At 47.0% G+C, this 19,613-nt stretch overlaps 3 protein-coding genes across 10 annotated transcripts in view; 1 reads left to right on the forward strand and 2 right to left on the reverse strand.

Moving 5' to 3' along the window:
- LOC127027046 (GON-4-like protein) overlaps positions 1-847 on the forward strand; it is a 29,165-nt gene extending 28,318 nt beyond the window's left edge. For all 3 annotated transcript variants that reach the window (XM_050912421.1, XM_050912423.1, XM_050912422.1), the window contains one exon: positions 252-847. In XM_050912421.1, coding sequence (XP_050768378.1) covers positions 252-401 — 150 coding nt within the window. In that variant the 3' untranslated portion in view covers positions 402-847. The remainder of the gene's footprint in view (positions 1-251) is intronic.
- Positions 848-1,016: 169 nt separating this feature from the next.
- MSTO1 (misato mitochondrial distribution and morphology regulator 1) lies at positions 1,017-5,303 on the reverse strand. Its single transcript, XM_050912178.1, has 14 exons — positions 5,193-5,303; positions 4,945-5,068; positions 4,824-4,878; positions 4,673-4,748; positions 4,446-4,494; positions 3,976-4,114; positions 3,739-3,856; positions 3,512-3,646; positions 3,243-3,395; positions 2,550-2,681; positions 2,209-2,393; positions 1,857-1,958; positions 1,632-1,750; positions 1,017-1,368 (listed from the first exon to the last, which is right to left on the reverse strand). The coding sequence occupies exons 1-14, from the start codon at positions 5,301-5,303 to the stop codon at positions 1,130-1,132; spliced, it is 1,737 nt and encodes a 578-aa protein (XP_050768135.1). The 3' UTR covers positions 1,017-1,129.
- Positions 5,304-5,407: 104 nt separating this feature from the next.
- Positions 5,408-19,520, reverse strand: DAP3 (death associated protein 3). Of its 6 annotated transcripts, none has more exons than XM_050912290.1 (14): positions 19,472-19,520; positions 17,993-18,080; positions 17,266-17,312; positions 13,720-13,842; positions 10,443-10,544; positions 9,536-9,644; positions 8,982-9,074; positions 8,407-8,537; positions 7,945-8,025; positions 7,375-7,533; positions 6,900-6,959; positions 6,093-6,182; positions 5,699-5,816; positions 5,408-5,533 (listed from the first exon to the last, which is right to left on the reverse strand). In XM_050912290.1, the coding sequence occupies exons 3-14, from the start codon at positions 17,305-17,307 to the stop codon at positions 5,448-5,450; spliced, it is 1,194 nt and encodes a 397-aa protein (XP_050768247.1). In that variant the 5' UTR covers positions 17,308-17,312; positions 17,993-18,080; positions 19,472-19,520; the 3' UTR covers positions 5,408-5,447. The 6 variants fall into 6 exon arrangements, with proteins under 6 accessions (XP_050768247.1, XP_050768250.1, XP_050768252.1 ...); XM_050912293.1 differs by having other exon boundaries at positions 17,993-18,056; positions 19,472-19,488; XM_050912295.1 differs by lacking the exon at positions 19,472-19,520 and adding an exon at positions 19,296-19,313 and having other exon boundaries at positions 17,993-18,056.
- Between the last annotated feature and the right edge of the window lie 93 nt (positions 19,521-19,613).

The raw sequence follows: 19,613 nt of genomic DNA on the forward strand, positions 1-19,613 counted from the left end.
GGAATCTGTTGGGTTTTGTCCCTTAACCTTCCCCACATCACTGCCTGGGAATCTTCCCAAACTGCGTGGTTTTTACCTCCAAGTCAGTAGAACATAACTGTTCTTCCAAAGAAAACAGAACAACCCAGTGCTCTTCCATTTCTCTTTCCTTGAAGATTGAATCTTGCACAAAATGCGATCGTGGGGGGTGATTTTCCGTTCCGTACTACCTTTTAGGTCACTAGTCATCTTGGATTTCCCTTTTTCTTCAGGTATCCCACAGGTTCAGAGAACTGATGAGGCTGTTCCATACGTCCTGTGATGGGAGCTCTGAAGATGAGGAGGATGCAACTAGTACCAGTAACACAGACCAGTTGTCAGATAAAGATCTTCTGCTTTCTGAGGAAGAACCTGATGACTAAGGTTTTTCTGGCTTGATAAGCTACTGACTGTATCAGAAGGAGAGTTGTTTGCCAGTTTGCTGCTAGACAGGTGCTGTGGATAAAGGAAAAATGTTTGCACAGGTACTTAAGATAGCACCTTTTTTTTGTTGTTCACTTTCCTGCTACACTTCTGACAAGCTGCACTTCTCAGTCTGTATCGAACTAAAGGAATGAAGAAAGGTGTTAGGGTGGTAACGTCCTCTAGAACCTACACAGGGAGCTTCAGCAACGAAATGACAGAAGTGATGCTTGCGGACACTGACCTCACTCTGTGGTGAAGACTGGGCCACCAGCCTTTGAAAAGAACATGTAAATATTGTATCATAAGATGTTTGTTTTCATGTGGAACAAACACATGATTTTTTTTTTGTAAGTTTTCCCCTTGTGTTGATTGTACGTGGGAAAGTTACAATCTGAATTCTGTATTTATTGTGTGGTCTTATTCTAACAGGCAGAGCAAATTCACTTTGCAAAGTTGGGGGGGGGGGGGGAACAACCCCAAACATACAAAAATGGCCCCAGAAAAGCAGCTTTCCTCCTTTACAACACAACTGCAAGTAGCTGGCGAACTGAAGCCAGCCTTTGTAACAAGATTTTGCTGAAATGAAAAGAAAGCAGCAGTTGGGCCATCTTTAAAGCCATTCCCTTTATTTTGAAAGTGATCTTAAGATATTCTTACTTCCACTATCTCTAGTAATAAAGATGAGTTAGTCTGAATCTGCTTCATCTTCAGATTCATCTGCTTCAAACTCCGTTTCATAGCACTGGGATAGAGTTCTTAGCTCCTGTAGGGCCTCCTGGAAGTCACCCTGTTCGACTCCGGCAGAGAAGAAGCTGGCCCAGCGCCGTGTGTTCAACTTCTGTAGATCCTTGTATAAGCTGTAGAGGAGCACGTGCAGAACCGGGGAAGACTGCAGGGCTGCTAGTACAGGGATGCTTTCAACAGCTGCAGGGAAAACCAACTGTGTTTCAATATACCAATCAAAATTCGCTTCCCTACCCAATTCTACTTTACAAGCAGCTGCTTTACTTGAACTCAGTGTAGCATAAGAGTTGCTTAACACTCATAATTAATTTTTGCCCTACACACACTCAAAAGTGGTGTGGGTTGTCTTTTTTTTTTAATAATTCCCTTTTACCTCTGTTAGACCCTACTGATCCCACACGATCTCTTTCTGTTGCAACGTGAGTTTAAGGGGCACTTGGTACCTGCTGAGGCAAAACTGGGAGGTTTCTCCAGGAGGAAGCCTTGTCTGGTCAGAAGAGGAGAAAAAAACTGGGGGTACGGAGGCAGGGTGTTACATGGCTGCTCGAGCACGTGGGATGTGCTGCAAGGAAGAAGGTGAATAAAGTTACCCGAAACTCGCCCTACCTTCAGTTTCCAGTTAGTGTTCCCCGTCCTAAAAGAAAAAAAACAACCAGACTCTTACCAACCTGAATGCCCCAGGAAACGCAGTGCGTAAGTAATGCTGCAGAACCTGCTCGGTGCTCTCGCAAGCGTGGAGCGGAGAGGTGGGCTGCTTTCCCGGAGAGCTGCTGCAAAGAAAACCAATTCCTGGTTTTCCAGGGGACTTGACTGAAAATGTTGGTGACTCAGCTGGTTTTTAGCTGTTTTGCTATAAAGTTGTAGCGTAGGACTGGCTAGATCACTTGACTTTTTTTTTTTTTTTTGGTCCATTCAGCTGATGCTGCTAATAGAAGGATTGTGAATAACTTTTGTAAGCAATCATTGCTGTTGAGAGTGCCCGAGTTCTGAAGGGAAAAGCGCAGTTCAAATGCTGGTTACCTGACGTGACTTTCTTTGCCAATTCCTCGTAGCACAACAGACTGAGCAAAACAGCAGCTGACCTTCTGCTCCCTGCATGAAGACAGAAGCTTCCAGGGCACGTCCTGCTGGTAGGCGCATAAAGTATCGGGGAGTGAGCAGCCACGTAGGGCAGGAAAGGGAACGGAAGCCCACGCAGCCACAACCTGCGAGTCGGAGACGGGGTGACAAATCGCGATCACGCTCCCCGTATCCCATTGGGTGTGTACGTACGGATGTGAGGTAGAACACCAGCTCTTGCCTACAGCGGGAGTTCAGGCAGAGCTGAAAGGATCAGAGGCTGCTGTTCTCTACGCCCTTACCTTTCTCCCAGAGAAGTTCAGTGTTTCGGCAAGGTGCATCATAGAGCCCTGAGAGGAACAGAGCCGGTAAGGAGCAGTAAGGGTATCGAGTGCCGCTGCCAAAATTGCGCTACTGTGGTAGTTCAGTGATGCCTATGGAGGGAGACAAATGGAAGAGTTACAGGCCAAGTTAAATTCATCTGCTCCTTCACCCAGTTTTGTGTATTTAACTTAAGCATATCGTAAATTGTGCTTTTATATAGGTTGTGTTTAACAGTTATTTCAGGTGTTGGATAAGCAAGTCAGCTGTTCGCTAACAAATGATCAGTTGCCAGTTTTCTTGTCAGCAGCTGCTTAGTGCTCAGACAAGGCTGGAGTTACATACTCCGCAGGTGAAGAACAATGCAGTAAAGGAATTTTTTCAGTGCCGAAACTGCAGGCAGTACACCAATGGAAAGAGTGCAAAAAAGGAAATGTGTTAATATTTTTAAAAGTATGAAAAAACTATGGGAATGAAAAGTTGGCAGTTAAGTCTCTTCTCCTGCTTTTTCACTGTTAGCAAAGTCGTCTCTGCTTAGCAGAACACCAGCGTCAAAAACCATTGCTAAAAATACATAGCTGCAGAAAACACTTTTAGAGGGTGGTAAATCTGAAAAAGCTGGAAGCCAGCCAGGTCGGTGTTTGTTTCTAGGTAAACCACGATACAGTACATACATCGTAGTTTATATACGGAAATGTAACAGGAGGTTGTGGCTTGATTCCGAGACTCCCACTGAGCGACAGGGGGCAAAAGAGCGAGCTGTGACTGGAGAGATGGACGATTCCAAGGGCTGTGTTCATCAGTCTGTAAAAATTCTTCTGAGAATCCTGGGGGGGAGAAAATCCAACCGTTAGGGTCTTAAAGATGCAAACAAGAAACGGTCGAATCCAGACTGGGCATGAAAGCATCACCTGGTCTGGTTCTTCCCCCGTTGTTTACTTACTCCCATGTTACTCATGACTGGAGTCAAGCCCCAGGTCAGGATTCCTTTTCCTGAATACTCATCGTAGAGCAGTTCTGTCACCTTGGCACCAACTCCAGAGAAGCCATTGTGTAGGTCACAGAGGACTTGAAACCCCTGTGTAAAATGATGGCAGCATCTGAGACTCTACTTCATCTTGAACGGGAAGTTGCTTGAAAGAAAAGGGAGCGTGGACTAAGCTGTCAAACCTGCAGATAATCACACTCTTCAACATAAAAGTGCAACCGATCTTCCAACTCCTCTACGCAGCCAGGATCCTGCAGGAGACTTTCGCCTTGTCCAAATGCTTCCAGACAACCACAGTCCCTAAGAAAAAAAAAAAAGGGGGGGAAAAGCTTATTCTGTACTCTCTGATTTTTTTCCTGAAGGCAAAACTAAGATCCTGTTCTGGACAACAGGTTCTGAACCGACCCTCTAGGGCATACCCATCGTGCATGTACTGACGGATGACATAGATGCTCTTAGGATGCAAGTGCACGTTGAGGTAATCGGACCAGAGCTGCACGCTGCCGCCCGAGTAAACTTCCTGGGAAACAGTGAGCGCGGAAGGGGCAGGAGATGCGCCTGGAATGAGACAGATGTGAAGAGCGAAGGTCTTTTCAACTCCGAACGTCCCCTTGAATAAAGAAAACCAAACCAGCTTTTTATCTCATCGTTTCTTAACCTACTCGCTGGTCTTTGACCCATCTTTCTGTAAGCAAAGAAATCTTATCCCACAGTTTTCCTTCTCCCCTTGTGCTCGTTCACTGACCGCTTGTCCAGCATCGGCCTGCTGTCACAGGGCTTGGTCTGTGGTTCTAGAACTCTCTGATCCCAGCAAACGAACCAAAGCCGTCAGGGACCGCGCAAACCGGACAAAACACAAACAAGGAATGCGCGGAAAACGCACACCCACCTTGAACCGAAACGCCGGAACTTCTCTTTCCGCCCGAGGAAGCGTCTTCCTAAGGGAAAAGCGCGGGCACGGTAGCTGGGTGATGCTTTGCCTCGTGCTTCCACGCGTTACCGGGCGGGAAGTTAAAGCAAACGCCGCGAGTGAAGGAAACCCGAGAGGGGTCTGCGGGGCGGCCCCCGCACCGTGGGGCCGCGGCCCGGCAGCCGCCGCCTCCCGCCCGCCCTCACCGTCCGGCTCCCGGCGTCCCGCGGCGCAGAGCCCCCGGCCGAGGCGCGCTCCAGGTAGGCGGCCACCTCCCCGTCCCTGCAACGCAAACCGGCGGCAGCTGCCGGCAGCCGCCCCGCGCCGCCGCCGCCGCCGCCCGCGCCCCGCACTCACCAGGCCACCGGCGCCTCCGGGCCCGCGCCGCCGGGCCTCAGCGCGCCCACGCCGCCTGCAAGAGAGGCCGGTCACGGCGGGGCCGCCCCGCGCCCGCCGCCGCCGCCCCCCCCCGCGGTACCTTTCAGCTCCAGCGCCACCAGGCGCGGCGTGTGCGTCTCCCGGCCGCCCGCCGCCCGCTCGGTGCGGAGCAGCGCGGCGGCGCGGAGCTCGGCGGCCTCGGCGGGAGTGCGCAGCGCGGCGGCCTGCGGGGCGGGGGGGGGGGACGCAGCGGGTCAGACCCGTGCCCTGCGTGCCGGCCCCGGCCCGCCGCCCCTCACTCTCACCCACCCCCACCCCCGGCCGCCCCGGCCCTCGCCCCCCCCGCACCTGCAGCCCCCACCAGTGGGCGCCCACGCAGCCCGCATAGTGCCCCAGCTGCAGCGTCACCGCCTCCCCGGCATCGCGCCCCGCGCCGCCGCCGCGCCAGCCAGGGCGCATGCGCGCCGCGCCCCCAGCTGCGGGCAAGCCGGAAGCGCCCCGGCGGCGGAGCCACGCCCCCAAGCAGGCGGACACCGCCACGGACACGGACACGGACACCGACACCGAGAGGGAGCGGCCGCCGCCGCTCCGGCCTTTATTGCGCTAGAGGGGCCCCGCCAGCCGGTCCAGCTGCCGCGGGTTGGAGCCGCTCAGGAACCGCAGCTCCTCCTTGCCGTCCTCCGTGCGCGCTGCAAGACAGAAGGTGCGTTGGGGGCGCGGCCTCCTCCGCGGGCCCCCCCGCCCGCCCGGCCCGCCGCCCCCGCGCAGGCAGGCCGGCAGGCAGGCAGGCAGGCCGGCAGGCCGGCAGGCAGGCCGGTCCCCGCGCTGCCGGGCCCCCCGGGCCGGGAGCTGACCTTGCTCGTGCTGCAGCCACTTGCGATCGAGGTAGTAGCGGTAGCAGCTCTCGAACTCCCTGGGGCTGTAGTTGGGGACCGGGACGGGGACGAAGGGGTCCAGGGCGTCGAAGCCCTCCTGGGAAGCAGAGCCGGGAGTGAGGTCCGGCGGCGGGCGGCAGCGCCCGGGCATCGCCCTCTCCTTCCTGCGGGAGTTGTGCGGGAGAGGGCCCGGCCCGGCCCGGCCGCGGGAGAGCTCAAGCCGAGTGAATTCAAAGGAGAATCAAGGTGTACGTGATCCGGAGAGAGACTCGGGCAAAGCCTGCCACCCTGAACTGAAGGCAGTTCCCAAACCAGGAGCTCCGTCTGGTTCCCAGTGTGAAGGGGGCAAAAGAAAAAAGCGGCGGCGACTCACCTTTCCCAGCAACTCCTGGGGCAAATAGGCAGAACTGGGTTTGAAGAGAGAGCCGGTCTGGCTGAGGGTTGTCACAATGGCACCTCCGTTCTAAAAGGCAAATGAGAAACCCCTCTAGCTGCAAGCGTGGTCTTTGTGAAATAGTTGCGGATTGATTCTGACCAAGTGAGGTATCTTCCTCTTTGATCTTACAGTTACTTCAATTCCAAAATTCTATATAATGGACTTCTTACGGCGCTCCGAACTACGTTAACCCTGGCTACGCCAAGTGCGCATGCAGCACAGGAAATACGTAGCTGGGGTTTCCAGTGCTGGCATTTGAACGTGCCGTTCTTACCTATAAATGGCTTTCTATTGAAACAACTGACGTACTTTAAAAAGGACTTTTCTATATACTTTTAAATCTGAAGACTACCTGTTACAGACGTTAGCATCCAGGGGATCGAAAAAGCAGCAGCAGGAGTTGACCTCCTATAGCAAAACGTTTAGAAACTGAAAGTTCTCACTAGTTCAAAAAAATCATAAAACAAAGTGTCGTAAGGGTTATGGAATACCTCTCGCTCAGGGGCATAAACTGGAGTTTGGCACAGGAATCAAGAAAAGCATTGTTATATATTTGACCTGTTCTTACTCTCTTTGGGTGATGTCAGAAACACTGATGTGATACTAACTCTTAACAGTCGCGCTGTGCTCATCCTCTCCTTCGCTGAAGGAACAGCGTGATGTTACATTTGCAGCTTTATGCTTATCAGCGTGTAGCTTTAATTGCTGGGAATAACACACCCAAAGGCACAGCCTGGAACTCACCCAATTATTCATCATCATCTTCCTTAGATTGTACACAAGAGTCAGCTCCTCTGGAGAAACCTGGTGAAGATTGTCTGTATCACTTTTTTTGCCAGCAGTTTCTGTCAGACATAAATTCCCCTCCCCTACTTTAAATTAGACTGGAAGGATCATTTGCATCCTTTAAACGCCTTTTTTTTTCCCTTTGCTTTTACTTAGCACTGCAGCATTCAGCCTTAGTAATGTGACACAGAGAAATGCCCAAACCTTTCCTGCTGTAACAAGACGTATACGCACTTTTTTCTTACTGAGAGAACTTTCTTCAGTAAAAATTGTCTAAAGCACAATATGAATTTCGCAGGTCCCTCCAGGCTAGCAAAGCCAAATGTACGTCTTTCAGGGATTACTACAGAACTTAAAAATGCACACAACACCCTCCCCTGCTCTCCCTTGCAGTAGGAATGCAGAAATATCATCAGAGCAGATCACTTCTTACGGGGCTTTTGTCCTCCTTCTTTAATGTAGTCCTTCCCCAGAGCGCGTTGACGCCGTCCACTGCCACAAGAAGTCGGAATGAGCCAGGATGACATTGCTGCTTTATCTCTTTCAGCACGACCCCTACAGCATCGCTGGCATTTTTCACGCGAGCTAAACCCTTTAAGTAGGAAAAGGCACGTATCTCAGGTTGGTTTTCTTGTTAATATAGAATGCTGGCAACTTTGGGCATCGTCTGCCCTTTCTAAGGGGGAAGGAAGATAAAACGACAGTCAACAGTCTGTTCCTTCCTTTCAAAGGAGCAATCTGGTCTAAGGTACTGAGCATCAGAGACGGAGAAACTTCCACATTCTAATTTCTGCTTCTACCCAAGCTCTCTGTACAACTTCCTTTACAGATCCGTCACATCTTCCACAACGTTTTTTGTAGCCACCCTGTTGATAGGGAAATGCCCTCCATTTCCTCGAACTCCCATTGCTAAGATCTTTAGAACCGCTTTGTTCTACATACACAATGATGGGATCTTCTAATAAAAGGTGAGACAAAGCCAGCAGCAGTTGTTATTCCTTACCTGCTCCACCACTTCACCCAATGGTCTGCCCTCCTCAGTGCATTCTCGTTTGCCCCACACGTACTTTTTTTGTGTTTTTATCTGCGGTAAGAGAACTACGATTAGATTGGGAACTAAGCAGTGCAAAGGCAGCTTGGCGAGTCTGGATGGCAAGATTCCTGGTCTTTAACCAAAGACTAGTGCAGAATCTGGGAGAAGTATTCATCGCAAATAGCCATCCCCACAGGGGCGATTTAAAGTACTACTTTTTCTACAACAGTTGGATTCCAGTGAAGGGTAGGGTTTGGGGGCTTGTACGCAATATGAGTGCATGCATTAATACATGAAGCATTTCTCAAAAAGGAGCAAATCTAGAATTCGCGTCAACGTGCTCAACGACAGGAAGCACATGCAGTCCCTGAGCGATGATCCTGCGGGTAGTTCTCAGCTACTAACCAGGACAACTGGACAGGCTCTACAAACCTCTTTTAGGAAGCGCTCATTTGAGGTTTTGAAGTTCTTGAGCCAGAAAGATGCTTGCAAAGGCTGATCAAGCCGGTCTTTGTTGTAGGAAGACTGCATAAGCTCCCTGCAGTTTTTCACCCAGAGATGAGCTGTAAGCAAAATAAAACAGTTGCTTTTTTTTTTTTTTTTTTTTTTTTTTTAAGTCAAAATAATTGTACGAGTTGGGTGCTGGGGGGGGTGTTTGCATCTCTCATCCTTATTCTGCTACACTGGTAAGAAAAGTCTGCCATCCTTAATGGAGAAGACTCTCCCTTCAGAACAGAGGAGGTCACACAGACCCCCACACAGAGCGTCTCCTGTCACATTCGCATCAGTGCAGAAAAAAAGACTGACTATAAGCATGCGAGAGCAGGTGAAAATAACTGTAATTGCGTTCTACTTTATTTGGGGGTTTTGTGCTTTATAAGCCTTCTCCACTATGGAAAAACAAAGATAATTTCCTGTGGCCTACCCTACACCTTTCTCTTGAAGCAGCATCTTCCGGATCAGCGTGTGTATTTGATGTAGTACACAGTCAGCATCGGTATTCTTACCGTCTGGGATGTGCAGCACCAGCCAGCCTTGCCTTGCGCAGTAGTGAACCACGTGACACAGAGTCATGGTTTTCCCCGTTCCTTTCTCGCCATCTCCAACATGGACTGTCAAGGAAAGTCTCTGAAAAACCACTTCAATTTATGCTTGACTGTAACTCTTTCGCAAAAGGCGTAAAGGAAGTTGAAAGGTTGTAAAAGCAAGGATGACATTCCATCATGCTTTTGTTCAGCAGCAAACCTAGCCTAACGAGTTCCTTCCCTCTATATCTCCCCCACCCCACTACACCAGAGCTGATGATTCCCATTCCTTTAGTTTGTGCTGATAGCCCTGTTTGTAGATCTGTGCCATAACACAAATCAGGCTTAGAATAAAAGTATGCAAGCTTCATGAACTTCTCAGACTAGCTCTGCTGACAACAGACACGTGGCAGAACCGCCTCCTGAAGACTAAACCACAGTGGTCAGCGTAGGATCAAAACATCACCCGCATCTGCATAAACTCACCCGCTTGTATTTAACTCGCATTCGACCATCAAGTAAGTGATAAAAGATACAGATCACATATCTGACAGCTGGGTGTGCAAAGTTGGAGCTTTTCAGGTAAGCGAAAAGTTCTAGAGCTGGTTTTCGCACCATAACGCAGGCTTCGTTGAAGGTCTTAATCTGAAAAAAGGAACAGAATATGAAGAAGCAGCCAGGTGCTGGCACGCTCCAGCTGTTCCTGGCACGACCCCGTCTCTGACTGGTGCTGTGCAGGGTCTGAATGCCCACTGCTCTTCCCTCGGCTGCCAGGCCAGCCATACCATCCTAGAAGATTATCAGGTTGGTCAAGCCTGACTTCCCCTTGGTGAAGCCATGCTGACTTCCCCGATGACTTTCTTGTCCTTTGTGTGCCTGGAAATGGTTTCCAGGATTAGCTGTTCCATCACGTTCCCAGAGATCGAGGTGAGGCCGACTGGCCTGTCAATGAATCAAAAGTCAATCACCTAGAATGACTAACTCACAGATAAGAAATCTGTTCCTAAACTCAAGTAGGCAGTCTGCGTTAGCTGCTTACAGAGCCTGATCCAGTCACAGCATGATCTGTCACACAACAGAAATCAAGAGGCACGGGTTTTTTGTTGCTGATATAAACTTATTTCATGAGACAGCCTGTTTCATATAGAAATGTAACTGTGGAAAATATTTCTGTAATTCATTATGTACTTAGAAGTTAGAGATGAAAAATATTGGACAGAATGTTGCCTAAGGTGGAATCCTCACGCCCTTCTGCCACTATTCTCGTTAGGCTGAGTCATAGCTTTTAGATGTAGAAAATAACAGTGAGAACCAGGAATAATTGCATTCTTGCAGCACATCACTCTCTCTTATTCCAACAGGAAAGCATCGTAGTTACCTGCTGGATCTGGTTCTTCCCACATACCAGTCCACTCCCTACAAATCTGCTCTAAGACAAAGTACCTGCTGCTGGAACCGATAGGGCAGTCCATGTGGAAACACAGCTTTCACCTCCTCAAGTGGAATGCTGTAATGGCGACCCTCATGGTGTTCTGTGTGGTTGGCCTGGGAAGGTAAAACGCAAACTGTAACGGTCGGGAAAGTCTGATATCTCTTTTCTGGATACAGAAGGCCTGTGAGAATGGAACAGGGAAGGAACACTCAAAGCGAGTATCTACTTACTGAGAGTTAGAAGATCTAGCATATTAAAGTAAAGCAGGAATTGTAGTGTCGGGACACTACTGGCAGATGCTTAGGAAGAGTCTAAAGAAAGGATATCCTACCTGGCAATAAACAATAAAGGGATTCCTTGAGCTTGTATATGAACCATTGTGTTTTGCAGGCACCAGTGGCCCTATGCTTCATGAATTTGTGTAATCATTTATTAGTCCACTTGTACTTCTGGTCACCACAATATCTTAACAGCAATATGATCCCCTTTTGAGTTATCTGCTGGATTCAAATTTACTTTAAGTCTGCGACAAAATTGTGGTTTTTGGTTTGTTCTTTGCTGTCTCTCAATAGTAACTCCTAATATGCCATTTGCCTTGTTACCTAGTACTGCTTGCTTAAGAACTCACGATCTGTTTTCTGGGGCAATAATTTCAAGTCCCTTGTGACATTGTCACAAGTCAGTATTATTCCTCCAGCGGACTTGCATTGTTCTGCATTTATTTATAGTGATTACTTTAAGATCTCTGACTATGCACGCTAAGAAGCAGTTGTTACTGGTATCTGAAAATTTAATACCCGTTTCATGCCTTGTTATACATCCTTGCTTTTTCCCTTCATTATTGTATTTTCCTACCATGCAATACTTGCAAAGCATTTATTTACTCTTGGTCTAGTCATCAGGTTTTGTGTCTGTATAATTAGGACAGTATATAGAGACACTATTCTGCAGTACTTCCTGTGTGACTTTTAGCAACTTTTGTGCCAAGCTTTGAAGCTTATATCATGTCCTGCTCTACACTTCCTGCACTTTTCCATGGATTTAAAGTAAAAAACCTCCTCCTCTTTATTCTTGTGCATGCCAATCTCTTGCTTCCATTTTGGTTGAGATGGAATCAGAATATAAGGACTTCCTTATTTCCTTTATTTTGCATAATAATGATCCAGGAAAAGTAGTTTTTATTCACTATGCAGAAAGAAAAAGAAGCAGTCATCATTTCTGCCAGCTTCAGCAGATTTGGGGGCTGATCCAGACTTTCCTTGTATTCCTTATTAGCTTCGGCATAGACCCAGGGCTTAATTTACTGAGGCCCAGAACAGATGAGACAATACTGGTCTGGGCTTGGTCGCTTGCCTGTGCAGTCTGGCTGACAAATGGTTTGACCAGAATGAACGGATGGGGGAAAAAAAGTTGTGATGAGTACTGCTACCCTGACCAGGCTGCCCGCTGTATTCCTCACATGGAACCACGTGAGCAGCTGTACCTACAGGTTTGACTCCTGCCTGCTTTTGCCATGAATATTTTGCTTTTCCCAGTTCCTTGATGGACTCTTCATGCACAACTGCTGCAGACCCATGAATTCTCTAGCCCCAGGATTCTTGCTATATGTTAGTCTCCCTCCCTTTCTTCAGACCAGATTTTCAGTCTTTCAGCATGCAACATGCCTGTTCTCTTATCTTCTGCCCCCCCTCCACTCTGAAAAGCCCCTGGTAACTACACCCCTATTCCATACCTTACTGAGGAAGGGTACTCATAGGACAGGTCAGTGCGTCCTGGACTGTATGGTTTACCTTGGCACAGCTGCAGGATTCAAGGTACCCACAGGTTTGCCAAGCTATTTATAGGAAGAAACCATTTGCAAACTATCTAAGCTGCTTGAGTTGCCAAACTGGTGTTCACTGGTCAGTAAATCTTAGCAACAGGAAGAAGATTGTAAAAACCTGGCTAGTCAATAGCTCTTCTGCTGTAAGGAGATGTTACTTGGAGATAGACTAAAGAGGAGACCTATTAAGAGAGACTTCAGTCTTTTTCCAAGCAGAGCTGTATTTCAAAGTCTGGGCTGGATTCCCTAGAATGTTCCTGCACGTGTCGGACACAGACTAACAGCACCTTTGTTTTTGCATGGCAGTGTTATCTATGGACTCGAACAGAAGATCAGTACTCCAGAGACCATTTTCATTCTCAATTTCATCACTGACTTGCTGCATAACCTTGGGCAAATTCCTTCACTCTTCAGCTCCTACATCTGTAAAGTGGGTCAGTATCTTTATTCTCGTGTTTAGTCACTTTGAGCTTTGCTAATGGAAAGGTATATAAAAGCTAAGTCTTATTAAAAATTTAGTTTTCATCTGGTCTTCTTAATCCATTTTTAATGGGACTTTACAGTGCACAAGTACGGGTGCAGGCAGAGCTATCAGGTTTGCTGATGAAGTGAGCCAGCGGAGCCTCTCCGCTGCAATATGCGATCTGCAATACAGCAAGTCCAAGGAACGCTGATCTGACAAATTAATAAGCAATGGTGGTTGTCACCAAACATCAGGCACATGAAGTCAGAATGCCAAAGCCAGTTGCCTGGCAACATAAATGGTAGGCACAGGACAGTGGGGACAATCCTTGCCATCTGGACTCTTCTGTGCAATCTATAGAGACACTCGCATCACGTGAGTAAGATCATCTGCATGCTGCTGTTTCCATAGAGACCCCAGAGGAATCAGTATTGAAAGACTCCAATTACAGAGGCAGCAGAAAAGCACCTCAAAGGCTTATTCCATTCATTTATTCCACTTCATTTTGTGCTTGAGACGGAGAGTGTGAGGCTGGAATTATGATGCTGGAGAGCTATGCTGTGCTGAGGTCATCTGGGGTGTGTTTTTTATCCCCCTTCAGAGCCAATTTGGGGAGGTTAGTCAGGGAAGAATAACCCTGGAGTTGAAGTTAATGGTGTCTGATGACAAGCTAAGCCACATCTGAGCTTCTACAATAGACAGTCTATCTCATCTGTGCAACTATAGCGAAGGAATCAATACTCGTTCCCAGGAGCTTTCAGGCAGAGGACCAGCCCCGTCTTGTTTAAACCCGAGCAGGTGCCCTGCACAGCCACGGCCTGTTTTCCTTTGGGCTGGGGACCACGGTCTAGATGCCTATTATTAGGCCTGCGTACTCCCTTCCCTTATGTTTACTAGAACAACGCAATCCCAGTAAGCAGTCCTGACCCCAGCATGTCCACAGGCAGACTGATGGAATTTAGGCACTTGCTGTCTGACAATAACAATTGTGGCAGTAACTCACCGGGTCATTCTCGCTGGTATAGAAAACTGCTCTTGGTCTTTCTGCCAGCGTTTGGTCACCCTGGCTGACAACGGAACTTAAGGAATCCTTGGCTGCCATATGGAGGGCATACCCATGGTCCAACTAAGGAAAGAAAAAGGCAAACAGACAAGAAACTTCTCAGCAGTCAAAGATTACTGGTAAAAATCCAGTTAGTAGTTTGTTTTGTACACTCATTGCATGCACATTACGATCGGGTCAAGGTAGCATGCAATACAAAATAGAATTCTCTGCAATAAAAATTCATCAGTAGAATGTAAATTCATTATGAAAAACCACATGCTTTAGAACCACATTTCACATTTAGATGCCTGCTTCTAAACCATTTCCATTCACTCAAGTCGGCTACCACCTTAAGTCATCTAGAGCCAAGCCCTGTACCTGAAAGTTATCCCCTTTAAGATTGCTTAAGAGCACAAGTACAGCCATTAAGGTCTTATTGCTGGGAAGTTCCCACAATGTTTCTGCCCACTCTGATGAATAGTAGTACCTTGAAAATTCAAGCTGTCTAGTAATCCATAATCACCTCAATTATTGAGGGATTAGCACAGTGCTGCCCACTATTTGATATTTATAATTACATTCCCTGCACTGATTTTCCTAACTGTGTCCCTGCATACAGACTCTTTCATTATAATACAGACGTGGCTGAGAAACTGAAACAGCCAGCTAAGCTGATTAATTCTTTTTTCCATAGACAGACTGCTGAAGCATGCCTGTAAAGCCTAGCCAAAATAGGCAAGAAAGTGAGTAGTAGGACAAGCATTTTATTATGTTATGGTGAAAGAAAATATAAGCACTTGTCAATGAATAAAAAAGGGTATACTCCAAACAGAGACTGTGACCAAAGCAAGCAAAACTGAAAGCCACCCTTCATATTACTGACTGGAACAGTTGCAGGCTCCAACTGTAAACAGAGCGAGTAGTTTCCTATTTTGTCTGTCCGCATAGATAAGAGTAGCCATAAACTACAGTGCAGAGACAGGAACAGCTGTTTCAGTTCTCCATGGCATGATGCAATTCTGCTGTCATCCGAGTTTTCCTCAGGGGGTCATTTGAAAGCCACAAGGGCTCAGAAGAAAGTGTAATGTCGGATTACCCCACATCCCATGTTAAACACACAATGGACTCCTGAATCAGCATTTCAGCACTGACTCTCCTTTTAGGGAAGGAATGAAACCAGTTTGTACTCAACACTAGATACCTCTATAACAAACTACTGCAGCATATATGTAGAAGATCACTAAACATTCACTTCTGTCATTCTTCTCTTGTTCCCACAATGTTCTTTTCCTCCTCAAATCCAAACGATCAATTAGGATGTCTTATTTGGCTATGTTTAGTTTTAAGTCCACAGAAGTGACTTAATTTACAGCCTAGAGCAAGGCACTAAGATGCTCATTTAGTACATGAATAACTAGAGCATGGAACTATTGTCACCTATTCACCTAGAAAATGTCAGCCCTAAGTCATTCCTAGCCTGGAATCATAGCCCCTCTCATTTTCTTTGAGCATCCCACATTCCCTCCTTCTCAAGTCTCAAGTGAACATCTTGGGGCTGTGAGCTTTGCTCACGTAAAAGAAAAGGCAAGCTTACTGCTCTGTGGACATCCTTCCTCTGGAGTACCACACAAATCCTTGTCCCTGACCTGTGTAACAGTGACTGAAAATTAAGCAAGGATTAACTTGCTCTGAGTGTGTTCAGTTTTTATGTGTGTCTAGATACAGCTCAAGACTTTAGCTGAATGATACTTAGTCAAACTAGTATTACCAATACCACTTTTTTAAAAGCACAATCTCAGAAGATCAGCAGGAGTTGGATTCTCTATGGTACAAAAGCCAGTTCCCAATAAGTTCTATGAAGGGAGTAGAAGACAGCACAGTAAGACAGGATGCAAGTGTGAGAAGGACTTTGTCCCGAAGCCCAGTCCTCTGTTCTGGCAGCCAAGTGCATAGAACTTCTATTTTTCCATCAATAGATAGAACATCACTTCTTTGAGCCTTAGTATGATACGTCTTCCTCAAAATCACTGTGTAGCCTTGTAGTGCTTTGGAATTTTTCCTTTGTGGATGGTAGCTTGCGCTGGGCTGTAGAAGCAGCTTCTACGTACCTGGAGACATGAAATCCTTCCTGACTCTCTGAAGTTCTACAAAATCAACACAAACTCCTAGAGTAGTGAATACGACACTACTTACAATTATCCTGAATCTGAGAGATACAGATTTGCATTTTATGAATTACTGCATTGCCATTTACAAAATTCATGCAGAAGTGCATCTGCATTTTAACAGGCTACAAGAATATCTTTGAGTGACCTAGAATACCACTGCTAATGCATTATATATTCTGACTTTATAGTAGCAACATGCCACTTGGTCCCTCCTCCTGAACAAAAGACAGTGGCTTATCACTGATCCCCTTGGCTTCATGCGGAATGCCAGAAACATATACATATACCTTTCTGGCTCACTGCAGAGCTCTGCGTAGTAAATCCTAACATGTACATAAGGTTCTCACATTTTCACATCATCTTTTAACGTAGTTTATCCTAGTAGCATAGAGTGGATTTTATAGTAAGTTTCCATCTGCCAAAGGACAGAGTAGTCTAACTCGGATCCCTGAAATGGCAGCAAACTATCACGTGGTACATGGAGATTAATCACAAAGTCATGTGCCATAAGGTGGAGCTGTTCCTACATGTTTCCACATATCTTAGTCTCTAGAAAAGACTGTTTATTTCATAAAGGCTGCCATCATAAGTACAGTACTGTACAACCAGAATCTTGTCTCTGGAAACAAATAGTTATACAGTCATCCTCTTTAATGGCTGCATATCACTATGTACTAGTGAAAAAGCATTTAAAAGACAACAGCAAACAAAACAACTGAAGTTCTTTACCATTAGGAAGTCATTCCAGATATGCAACATTAACTCATTATGCTATTTATAATATAAAGAAGCTTTACTGATAACGTAGTGCTGCTGTGTTGTTGCGGCAGAGCTATTACTACACCCACCTGAAGCACTGAGCCATCTTTGGCAAAATTTTCTTCCCCCCAGCAACACAGGCTTTGTGAAAGGCTGCTGGTTCTGTTCTGTATAAAGGGCTTCTTCCTCTGTACTTTTCAGCAGTGCAGAGCAAGTAGATTCTGTTTTCTGAGAAACGCTTGCATTGAAGATGTAGAATTTCAGCATTCCGGACATTGCAGAATACTAAACTGCAGTTTTCTAACAAATGTCTCATTTAAGCCAACTATCCAGGCATGCTTGCACGTTCTCGCTTGCTCTCCAGCCAACAGAGAGAAATGTAGAAGGAATAACACACACAAGCTGTCTCTCTTCCCTTTGCCCATAATGGGAGTTTACACAACCAGCTTATAGGAGGCACCAAGTTTTTAGGTGATGGATGTAAGAAGAATCTCACTTTTTACAGTTGTAAATTGTCATTCCAGTTCACAGGACAGCTGAAATACTGGAAGCAGCATCACGCTGTTACAGGACTTACCTTTAGAGGATGGTAGACAAGTCCTTTCAGACTTCTCAGCATTTTTTCTGCAGAGACAGAAGTGGATTTTTTAGGGGTTTTGTTATGTTTAATGTATCTTATGCTGGGAGAGAATTGTTCCTGCCCAAAGAGCTTAAAGTCAAGGCACACAAATAATTCAGACAAACTGTCAGAGTGCTCTGCAGCAATACAGTTGACTACTGGTAATCGGCATCATTTGCCTAATAAAAAAATACTCCATTAATTATGTTGCCTTTTTTCAGAGCGACATTTACAAAAAAACCTTACTTTATAAGTAAAGATATTTCATTCATCTAGTGAGGAGGACAGATTCTTTTATTGGGGAAGGGCATCTATTTTGACTGCAACTGTTAAGAGATGTAAGAGCACAGGCTCTACAGTGATTATTTTGAAGAAACTGGAATAATGCAGAGACTGAAGATGCTTCTGTTTCCAGCTTCATCCTAATGATGTATTAGTATCTACTGCTCAGCCATCTTTGATTACAACAGGAGAAAAAAACCAAAACAAAACACTTGAGCAATAGTGATGCAAAAATAGAGGCAAAAAGGTAAGTAAACTAGTTAAATCTGTCGTCTCTGCCAGCATTCAAGGCCTTCTTCATACCACTTCCTTAGGAGAAAATAATGACAATACCTAACAAAGATGCTTTAAGAATTCTTGGTTGCAAGTAAGTTACACAATGCATTCAAAGCGAGATAATTACCTTGTAATTCCTTAGGAGGAATAGGTGTCTTAGTGGAATCTGGTGGTTAACTGCAGTGTTACTGCTAAGCAAGACAAAGATGATTTAACTGCAGAGAATGAGAAAATAACTCCACACTGAAGGACATTAATTTTGTAAAGATGCTTTACATTCTTTCATCTAACAATCAATGCACAATACATATTTGAAAAACAAGCCCCAGTTTTGCTATTTCAAGAATAAGTGAAGATATCAGCCTGTGGAGGCTTTTTTAGTCATTTTACTTTGCCATGCTAGCATATACAGCAGAAGAGGAGGGAGAAATTCTGTTTCTCATGAGAATGTATCCCATTTGTTTCAAATCACAGTTTTAATAGTAAAGAAAGTAGGGATGGGAAAGCTGTTTTCTCAAACACAACTAGTAAGGAGTCACAAAAACCTGAGTGTTTCTGTTTATTTTGGGCACCCCTAACACTCTGACAGAATTCTTGAATGACTACTTTAACACAAGTTGTAAGGGCTCTTCTCTGGGGTTTGTCTATCCGTGGGAGAGGAGCTGTAGCAGAAGAGTAGATTAAAACTGCGGCCACTTCACTGATTTGTACCTGGATCAAGTTAAAGGACTGTCCAACTCAGCATACTGTTCCATTATAGAAAAAACACTTGTCTGCTTGTGGTCTTTAGGAAAGGATTTATAGATCGGAATATAATTTGCTAGTAAAAATTACGCAAAGAACCCTGAAAGTTATATTCGCAGACATCATTAAGCAATCCTAACGTATCACCTCTCCAGACTAAATTAAAAACAATTTCTGGTTGCTTGCTGTCTATATATTTACAAGCACCAGAAACACAGGAGCAGCAGACAGAAACAACGTTGAGCTAACCAGAGCGTTACCGTCTTTGGACGACTGATGCCTGCATGCCCACTGCTGTTTCAGGGACCCATTCCCCCACGCCTCCTCCCCAGTTTTCCCTCCCATGTGCTCTCCACCGTACTCCATTATTCTCTAGACATACACAGGAGTGAGATAAAAAGGAGGCATAAAGTACGTCATTCAACCTGATCTAGAAATGGGGGCCACTAGAGAAAACCGGGAAAGCCGAAGTTCTGCTCGTCAAACCTGCGAAGGGCAACTAAAGGCAACCAGCCAGTCGCCCTTCCATTCCCGCCTCCCCTCTGCCCCGGCTCCCGGCAGGCTCCAGGCTGCTTCCCGTGTCCCCCGCCGCTGCTCTGCCCCCTTCCTCCCGCGGCCTCGCTGCTGGATCGTGCCCCGATTACCGCCCCGCGTCCCCACACGCTGCCGCACCGCGCGGGCCCGACCTCCGCACGGCTGCTGCCCGAGCGGCCGCCGCGGAAGCAGAGCCGGGCCCTGCGGGCAGCAGCCGCCGCCGCCGCCGCCAAGCAAGCGGCCGACCCGCGGGCCCCGGGCCGGCGCCGGGCGAGTCCCTCCTCCCCCCCACCCGCCCCGGGCCGGCGCCGGGCGCCCCGGCACTCACCGCTGGCGGCGGGCCCGCCCCGCTGACAGGATCCGCCGCGCGAGAGGCCGAGGATGACGCGAGGCGCTACGGGTCCCGGGCAGGGACAGGCCGCGCGGGGCGCGATGGCGCGGGTCCCGCCCACCGCCAGGCTAACGGCACC

Source organism: Gymnogyps californianus, chromosome 29 (genome assembly GCF_018139145.2).
Source record: "Gymnogyps californianus isolate 813 chromosome 29, ASM1813914v2, whole genome shotgun sequence".
Classification (NCBI taxonomy): domain Eukaryota; kingdom Metazoa; phylum Chordata; class Aves; order Accipitriformes; family Cathartidae; genus Gymnogyps; species Gymnogyps californianus.